Genomic DNA, 9,398 nt, shown 5'->3' on the forward strand with positions numbered 1-9,398 from the left:
TTGATATAAGAACATGTTTTCATTATGAAAAAGAAAACCCACCTAGCTTAATTGGTGCCTTTGTGAACCAAGCTCCAGAAGGCAAGTCATTGACTGTGATGATTACACACGATGTATCAATTAGCATTAAAGCAACACATGGTTGAAAAAATCTCTAAATTGAAAAAAGCATAATTAGTTGACCACATATATGGAGGTGGAAGATAGTGGCATGGAACTTCTCATGCTCATACCAAAGCAATCATGGGAAACAGTGGTACCACCACCACCACCACCTAATGCTGGGTTCTTCAAGTATTTGGAATATATGAGTATGGGCAAATTGGTAAAGTGGCACCACATTGCTGATGTGTACATACGTGTAAGAGTTAAAATTCCTTCACAGTTCACTCTTTCTTCTTTTCACATCATCACATGCTCTCTCATCCCATTAATCTTCCAATGAGAATAAAAACAAAAAAAGTTGGACTTGTTGTGCCCCTCTCTATCTTTCTCATTCTATTTTCTGGTTCTCCAAGGTTCTACTTTAGATATAGCCTTTAAATCAAATCCAACCATTGAATAACTACCCCTTTGTTCTTCTCATCCATTAAAAAAACAAAGTAAAATCCAAGTTTATTAAGTGCCCATATTATCTTCTCGAAATTTACATGTTCCACTCTGTTCTTTTCCTCTGTTCTGTTTCATGGCTGCAACTGCTACTCCAACAGTTTTCAAAGACAGCAACAATGGCAACCCTGAAATTACGAGGCAGGAAATTCAAAGCGCCATAGCCAAGGCAGTGGAGTTAAGAGCACTTCATGCTGCTTTAATGCGAGGAAATAGCCCTGCTAATGCTAGATTCCCATCTCCTTCCCCTGCTTCACGCCCTGTTCCTCACTTCTCTGCGCAAGATTACCCTGTTTTCACCCCTGTAAGTATAATTTTTTTTCTTGGACTTTGGCTTAAAAATTTGATTTGGGTATCCTAGAATCTTCCCAATTCATATCAAAACTGATGTTTTGTTTTTGTTTTCAAATTGACAGTACTGTTGCCGGATTGTGTGTTAAATGATTGTTTCTGTTCATCATGATAGGGACCGAATTCAAGATACCTGAATTTATGAAATATGCAATCATTTTTAGCCTGATTTCAATATTTGTGTTGTGCTTCTTTCCCTTGAACGCTGCTATTTGTGATGGTTGATGAATTATGAACCGCTTCCTTCTTTGTAGCTCATAGGTAGATGTCAATATTATTACGGTTACATCCTTAATCGTTGCTCCCTTTTCTCTATCTCATTTAATCTCAATGAGTTTGACTTTTTAAGATTTTGGGATTCCTGCTTTAATTTCCCTGTCGTGGAACTTTTAATGTTCAATAAGTCAATGAACTGAAATCCTGAAGCAAATTCTGCACTGTGACACTTATTATCTGACTAATTCTTTCATTTGAAGAATAATTTAATGTTTTTATCTCTCCTTTTGTGGTTCTCAGGTTCAACCAATTTTTGTGGTTCACTGGCTCCAAGTTCCCCTCCCCTTTAAATATTATTATTTTTATTATTTTTACAAATTTGATTGATAATTGATAATATGATTTTTCTAGGGGCACATGTTAAGAAATAAAAACAAAATATTAAGCTTCTATTGAAAAGTGTAGCATTTAATGTATTAAATTTTGTGATAATAAGTTTCTTAATGTGAAAATTGTTGACAGAGCTATGAAGATGACCCAGCGGTGGGATACAATCAAAACCCCTTGAAAAGCCTAACAATATCAGATGGATGGGATGAGAGTTTAGAAGGAGGGAACAGCATAGAAACCATTGTGCCAGAGTACAAGGAGAAATCAAGTTCAAGAAAGGGACTATATTGTGGTTTTGCCAACCTAGAATCTCACATATGTCCTAGCGACGATAGCAAATCTGTAACTGGCTCTTGTGCAAATCAAATTACTGTTCTTCCAACGTCACCTGCAAATGATTACTTCAAGTGTAGGAGGAGAAACAGTTTGGAAGATTTCAAGTCGATATCCTCCTGCAATAAATGTAACCCTGCCATCATAACTAGTGAATTTGAGAATGCAAGGAACAGCAAGAGCTCCAATATTGTTGTCCCTGTCGCAGATTCCCATTCATCTTTTCAGTCCCAACCCAAGAGCAAGGGGGTGATTTCATGGTTGTTTCCTCGGTTAAAGAAGAAGCAAAAGAATGAAAATTCTCCAAATAGAGCAGAATCTGAGGATGTTTCTCAGGTTCTTAAGGACTTGGGAATAATGTCAATTGAGACATTGAAGAGAGAGCTGGTGGAAGCAAATGAGAACCGAGATGTAGCACTAATGGAAGTTTCTGAGATGAGATCTTCATTGGGGGAGTTGAAACAGAAGCTGGAGTACTTGGAGGGTTACTGTGAAGAGCTGAAGAAAGCTTTGAGGCAAGCCATGCAGGCAAGGGATTCTCAACTTTGTGAACAACTCAGTAATCTTCCTCATAGAGGGAAATCATTAGATGGGAATGGAGGAAATTTGATGCCTGTGAGTGAGGAAGTAATGGTAGAGGGATTCTTGCAGATAGTATCAGAGTCAAGATTATCAGTGAAGCAGTTCTGTAAGACCCTTATAAACCACATTGAAGAAACTGATCATTCTTTGACAGAAAATTTGAACTTGCTTCTTCAACCATATAAGCTGTCTCTGAATTCCAAGCACTCAAAGGCAGTTCTATACCATATTGAAGCTTTCATAAATCAGTCTCTCTACCAAGACTTTGAGAACTGTGTGTTCCAAAAGTATGGTTGCTCAAAATTCCTAGACCCGCAGCAGGATCGGCAAGCGCAATTCTCCTCATTTGTTGCCCTTAGGAATTTGAGCTGGAATGAGGTGCTGAGAAAGGGAACAAAGTATTACAGTGAGGAGTTTAGCAAGTTCTGTGACCAGAAAATGAGTTGTATCACCACTAGTCTAAATTGGACAAGGCCTTGGCCCGAGCAGCTCCTTCAAACTTTCTTTGTGGCAGCAAAATGCATGTGGCTGCTACATTTGCTTGCTTTTTCTTTCAACCCACCGTTGGGAATTTTAAGGGTTGAAGAGAATAGAACCTTTGATCCTCACTACATGGAAGATATGTGCCCAAGATCACAAGGTCCAAGCAGAGTTAAGATCATGGTGATGCCGGGGTTTTACGTTCAGGATAGGGTCTTGAGGTGTAAAGTTCTTTGCAGGTACAAGTCTGCAGCCTGAGTGAAATTTATATCAAGTTTTATATGTACATATTTTTTTATTTTTCTTTAGCCTCTGCAATATTTAAGTCAGTAACTAGTCAAATATATGTGAGCGTAAATAATAGTGGTTCAAATTGATTTAATCTACTGCGTTCTCAAATTTGGGTGCTCGTAATTGAGTAGATAAGTGCAAAGAATTATTTGGCAATTAAAATTATGAATGTTCTCAACTTTATGTAGTTCAGAATAGAGAAAACGTAAAGCACCGACATGTTTTCACCTCTGGCTGATCACTGACCTTGTCTTATTTTTCTCATATTCGACCACAAGAATCCCAAGGATAATATTACCCTCTTCGCTTATTTTACTAACTTTTACTAGACATAGACGAGTTCTTATTAGTTGCAGTGTTCATGAATAATAAAGAGACTAACTAATAAAGGATTTTTTTTTTTCTAATTACTATGAATAAGTGTTGGAAAAAGGACAGTTTAGTAGCAAATAGCAATTATTGGTATTGAAGGGGACATACCACCGATTTTGTTTGTGTTACTTTACAGTATGGCGTTTATCGAATTCATTAGATCAAACCAACGGTCTTATCAGAGAACTATAGAAGGTTGGGGAAAATTAATTATATAGCTGAACTCCCCAGCTTAAACAACCTACTCAGATGAAACATTCCCGCGCATGCAGAAGCTTTCAGTACGAATGAAGTCAACAAGAAACAGAGTACTAACAGATTAGTTTAGTGTTTGCGACTGCGTTTCAAAACCTTTATGATCAGTAATTGAAGGGTAAAAAAGTCAAGAACAATCAAATGTGCCTAGCAGCTCTATTGCACGTTTTTCTTTTTATATATATTTTATTAATGATGGCAAGTGCCAAAAATGATGTTTAAGCACGAGGATTCTACTGCACTGGGACGTAAAAAGACCAGTCACATAGATATTAGCAACGTTACTTAGAACATGCACAGTTCGACATTAAGAAAGAATGAAATGTAAACATCAAGATGATATAACATTAGGATGCATCCGAACTTTCACCCTCACTCCACCAAAAGCTAACCGATAAACTGGTAGTTAAAGACCGCACATAGTGCCACCATTTTGGCGGGATATATAACATTTCGCCCTCCTCTAGAATACAGTCTACAAATTCCAAGTCTTGCACCTTGGGAAACTTCCTTTCATCTATGTCATCTAAATCAACCTTCAAAAACAAGAAATTTCCAATCAACATGGAGATAGATATTTCAAAATGTCAAAAGCAATAAATACAAATAAAGCACACACCTCATCTAAGGAAGATCTAAGCAAAAGTTAGATGAAAATAAGATAATTGATGGCAGAGTTTGTGCCGTTTGAATGAAATTGTAGGAAGCTAACCACAATCAACACCCCAATATTGTAAACACTTTGTAACATAGCGGATTCATGGGCTTAATCCTATCATATATTGTTAAGTAAACTGGAAAAAAATGTCCTTTATACATCCTGTTGGCAGCTAGTCTAGTCATAAGCATTGCATTTGCAGAAGAATCATTTTTGTCACAACAAACCTATTCTCATAACAGATCTATGATGGAATCTTTTAGTATAGTTATAGAAGCTTAAATAAGTGGTCACTTGGCTGCCAGGGCTATCTGTAGCCTATGTAATGATAAAAGCCTAGACATACATTGAGTAACGGGGGAAAAGGAAAAATAAGATAGAAAGAAATGTTAAACTAAAGAAATACTTCAAGAGCTCTCTGGCCATCAGATGGGATGCAGAAAAAGTGCTATACTCCAAGAAAAGCCACAGGTAGATAACATGAGAAGTCGTTCAATAATACAGTTCAAAACACTAATTACCTGGCTAGAATTGCAAAGCATGGTACCAGAGTAGGGGAAAAGTTCCTCAGACAAAGATGATGAGTAAAGCCTAATGTATTTTTTCCCAACAACCTGGATGTATGAAACAAGACAACGATTTCAGTCAAATAGATTATTTCATGGCGCACAGTGACCCTTCACAGTTTGCATAATATGGCTAATAGTATGATATAATTGAGGCAATTTTCTGTCCGAATAGCATAAGCACTTAATCAGCGTCATAACAATTTAAATAATGAGGCTATAATATAAATTACAATGTCATCCTCATATATTAAAGGTCTCTTAAAATAATCTATAGTGATAAATCTGAACTTTGTATTTTATCTGGCTCACTATTGGTTCAGTAATCGCATTACTAAAAGTTGGACTCACGGGACCTCAATTGTTACAGTAATAATTACTTGGGGTACTAACGCTCAAGGGATGAAGGCCATATCTAACAGCTAGTGGGACATAATCTCTTTTCAGGACGAGGTGGGGGGTTGAGGTTGCAAAAGGCAGATTTGTTCTGTAATTGTTTAATACAAAGTACACAACTGAATTACCTGAGCCAGTATGTTATGATGTGGATCATGGTGTAATGGTGTTACTGTTCCAGCTGGACCAAACCAAGCATTGAGAGATTGTAGCTCCCCTCCGCCAGCAAAACAATAGTCAGGGATAAAGATATCTTTCCGAAGCTCATTTATCTGCCAATTCAATAATATTAGTGGAAGCAGCACAAGTCCTGCACACACGTTAAAATTGCAAAAGTTGATTTGGAGTTGATACAAATCTAAATTATAAATACCTGGTCAAATAATGGATGCTGAGCTAGATATGTAGGACCACCGGGAGAACAGTCATCAGACTTTAGCCGCTGAAGAAACTCTGAAAATGTAATTAGCTCTTGCTTCCACTCTGCACATAAATAGTTCTTCCCAACCTGCAAAGAAGTGAAGAATGCTGCACTTACCCTTTTTTTCCAATATTTATTTAAAAAAAAATACATGCAAAAGATCCACTGCACCCACTTTTTTTTGTGTGTGTGTGGGTGTGACAGGATTTCCTATATACTGCTAAACAACTTCCAACAATGTTGCCATGACAGAAACAGTCTACACGAGGCAAATGCAGCATGAATACAAACAAAGGATTTTATATATGTTACAATGTAAAGACATAAGGTACTACAATGAACATTCACTTCATGCAAATCATAAATTTCTTCACTTTTTATCTCATTACCTATTTCCCATTTCAGTTTTAACAACTTAGTGGATAAAAAGAACTACCATGGAATGTCAGAGGGGAGGGTGGGAGAAGTCTTAACTCCCAAAGCATTGCAACCACAACAAAATTTACTCATTTGTTAGATGCATGACAGGGAAAATTTAGGATTTCTACACAGAGTTTTTAGGCCTATAAAACCAGAGATATTTGAAGGGATTAGTAAGCAATGCAAATAGAAAAATTGCATGAAAGTATGTTCCAGGTGAATGATGTCGTAGTTGATGAATTTTATTGCCTGTAGACATAAATTTAGGAAATATAATTTACAAAGAGAGGACAAGATATAAGATTTCACTGAGAAGACAATTTCATTGCCAGTGTGAAGTGCATAAAGTTTGTGTTTGTCAATAACTATCCAAGGTAGATGTTTTAGTTTTGAATTAAATTTTACTCTCAAAATTTTTCTCTCCATTCATACAGCTTGAATTTATTGTACTGAAACAGCCTGGATAAACTTCCCAAACTACTAATAATAAAGTTGTTAAAGAAATATTACCAGCAAACAATTTAAATTTCATAATTCAGCTTTGAATCTAGCAGCTATTACACATATATGAAGCAGGAGTGAGTCACAGGTAACTGTTAACAAATGTGAGTTAAGTTTAATGTAAATGGTCTGAGTTTCAGGGAGAAAAAATCATCAGCCAGCAATCCATACTCTCTACAGGTGTTCTTCAAAGAAGAACAGGTGCCTTCATAATTACAGATATACCAATCAGGGGAATTACCTCAACCGGAACTGTGCGGTCACCAGCAACTCTTAGCAAGTAATCAACATCATTCCATTTCATCTTGGCTGGCCAGTGAACCATACAATCACTAATAACAACTGGGGAGCCAGACAGGTAATGATCTTTGAGGAATTTTTCCAATGATGGCGCGGACTTCTTCACCACAAGCTTAGAATAAAGGGACTTGACAGGTAAAAGTTGGAGCACCTACAGTGTAAAAAGCTATAACATAAACGTTAGAAGGGCCATGCAACAAATATACCCATAACATAAATCAACTTTCTCAAATCCAACTCCATAATAACCAGATAGTAATAGAGTAACATAACTTAAAACAATCTTCAAATTCCAATATTAATGAACATTGAATCTTGTATCATACTTGAGAATAACACTACATATTCTATTCACAAACATTGTTTGGATTCTTTACACTTCCATTCAATTAAAAAATAAATAAAATAAATACTCAGTTACTCACTGTTACTGAAACTTTATTATTCAAATTTCAGAAACTCACTACAAAAACAATGATCCAATAAAACAAAGAGGAACGGACCTCACCTCAATCACATCAAAATCGTGAGCAACGAGTCGATGCTCGGAGTTTCCCAAATCAGAAACCCTAACGCTCCTTGTTTCTTCGGACACTTTCTCAACGGCAGAGTCCAAATCCCTTCTGAGTAGCGTCCCTCCCATGATGATTCCCATATCCAAAACCCTTAGAGCCTCTTTGAACTCGCCGTTGCCGTAGTGGTGCTTCGCCACGTGGAGGCACGCCATGGAGTACGCGTCGCGCCACACCGGCAGCACCGAGTGCCACGGCCCCGAGTGCAGCTGCTCCCACGCCATCTCGCGCGCCGCCTCCGCCGCGCGAAATTCACCCCCGGCAGCTAGCGCCGCCATGCTGACGTAGGCATAGCCTCCGTGCTCGGAAATGGCGTGGAGCAGCGCCGAGTACTCCCTGTCTAGCGTCGGCGTGTCGAGGTGGCGAGAGGGAGAGTCTCCGCCGGATGCGGTGGTTGACGACATGTTCTGCGGCGGCGCAGTGAGATAGCTCCGGCAAGTCAAATGAAAAAGTGTAATAAGCGCGTATTAAAAAGTGTTTGAGATTTGAAGCATTCTTGAGATATTTCTAAGTATCTTTGGGCCCAAACGTAAATAATATATTATTTATTACTAATCAATCATTGCATATACATAGTATTATTATATAAGCTCGAAGACAGATATTTTTCTCTTCCTTTCCACACCGAATTTCAGATATTTTTCCGCTTTTTATGATATTTTTTTTGTCTTTACATTATATCGTCTTCCTGCTTTTGCTGCTGCTTTTTTTCTTTACACATAGGTTTTCTGAAGCAGCTTCTGATGTGAATTTTGTTTGATTTGATTTCCATGTACTGGCTCCTATCAGTCCACATTTTTTGGCTAAACGTCACAAAAATTTTGAAAATTATTCATTTAAATAAAGTGAACTCTAAGCAACTGCAAAATAATAATAAATATTATATCTTTTGAATTAGGAAAATAATACATGCAACGAGTTGAATTCAATTAAAATTATTAGGCATTAGGGTAGTGATTCTAGCCAAATAAGTTTCATTATAAAGATTATTAGATCGCTATTCATGATTTTATTATGTAGGTTACTGTACAATATTAAATTGCTTACAAAGATATTTTTGGGGCCTTAAACCAACGATATTTGAGTTGTGTTGGATGGATGAAAGCCTCAAATAATAATATCTTACTCTTTGTGCATATTACTTTTTTATAATGTCTCTATTTTGCAAAAAATTTGTGAATATTTTATGGGTATAACGCTTAAAGTGAATGTGAAAGTGCAATTATTAACCTTATACCCTGATTCCAGGTATGTTTAGTGCAATCCTCCAGCTGAATGAAGTTAAATATTGTTTATAAAATTTCAACATGTAATTTTAATTTATGATAACCAAAATCGATGTAAATAGAAAAGGAATATCAAAGAGAACTCGGCGTTTATTTTATATCAACAAGAATTGGTTCAACATCTTTAATTTCTGATTTCTCATCAATATTCGTGGGGTAACTAAATTAAGCAGGACTAATTAATGGATGAACTTGAAATATTATAAGCGGGAAAAAAAGAGAGAAAGGAACCGCAACTCTGAAAAATGTACCAATTTGCAGGTGTTTTCATTCCACTACTTCCTGTAAATGGCAACAAATGGATAAATTCACTATATGTTGCCTTGTCTTCTTTGGATGATCTTTGAGAAGGGTAAAAAGCAACGACCAATGAGGCTACCAACACCACTCTCCGTAATA

General features: G+C 36.9%; 2 protein-coding genes across 3 annotated transcripts; one reads left to right on the plus strand and one right to left on the minus strand.

Annotated features, from left to right (window-relative positions):
* The first annotated feature begins 445 nt into the window (after positions 1-445).
* Positions 446-3,559, plus strand: LOC113864359 (IRK-interacting protein-like). Its single transcript, XM_027497975.1, has 2 exons — positions 446-913; positions 1,699-3,559. The coding sequence occupies exons 1-2, from the start codon at positions 686-688 to the stop codon at positions 3,217-3,219; spliced, it is 1,749 nt and encodes a 582-aa protein (XP_027353776.1). The 5' UTR covers positions 446-685; the 3' UTR covers positions 3,220-3,559.
* On the minus strand, positions 3,403-8,279 carry LOC113864360 (lysine-specific demethylase JMJ30-like). Of its 2 annotated transcripts, none has more exons than XM_027497977.1 (6): positions 7,650-8,279; positions 7,083-7,292; positions 5,873-6,007; positions 5,628-5,771; positions 5,060-5,151; positions 3,403-4,434 (listed from the first exon to the last, which is right to left on the minus strand). In XM_027497977.1, the coding sequence occupies exons 1-6, from the start codon at positions 8,115-8,117 to the stop codon at positions 4,227-4,229; spliced, it is 1,257 nt and encodes a 418-aa protein (XP_027353778.1). In that variant the 5' UTR covers positions 8,118-8,279; the 3' UTR covers positions 3,403-4,226. The 2 variants fall into 2 exon arrangements, with proteins under 2 accessions (XP_027353778.1, XP_027353777.1); XM_027497976.1 differs by having other exon boundaries at positions 3,403-4,415; positions 5,059-5,151; positions 7,650-8,278.
* Positions 8,280-9,398: the final 1,119 nt, after the last annotated feature.

Source organism: Abrus precatorius, unplaced genomic scaffold, assembly GCF_003935025.1.
Source record: "Abrus precatorius isolate BTA unplaced genomic scaffold, Abrus_2018 Scaffold4, whole genome shotgun sequence".
NCBI lineage: Eukaryota > Viridiplantae > Streptophyta > Magnoliopsida > Fabales > Fabaceae > Abrus > Abrus precatorius.

What these genes read in the sequence shown, in the direction of transcription:
- LOC113864359 (XM_027497975.1), top strand. Translation starts at nt 686, where the DNA reads ATGGCTGCAACTGCTACTCCAACAGTTTTCAAAGACAGCAACAATGGC. An exon ending in ATTACCCTGTTTTCACCCCT is followed by an intron (nt 914 to 1,698) that starts GTAAGTATAATT and finishes AATTGTTGACAG; the next exon opens with AGCTATGAAGATGACCCAGC.
- LOC113864360 (XM_027497977.1), bottom strand. Translation starts at nt 8,117, where the DNA reads ATGTCGTCAACCACCGCATCCGGCGGAGACTCTCCCTCTCGCCACCTC. An exon ending in ACCGCACAGTTCCGGTTGAG is followed by an intron (nt 6,008 to 7,082) that starts GTAATTCCCCTG and finishes ACTTCTTTGCAG; the next exon opens with GTTGGGAAGAACTATTTATG. An exon ending in ATGCTTTGCAATTCTAGCCA is followed by an intron (nt 4,435 to 5,059) that starts GGTAATTAGTGT and finishes CATGTTGATTGG; the next exon opens with AAATTTCTTGTTTTTGAAGG.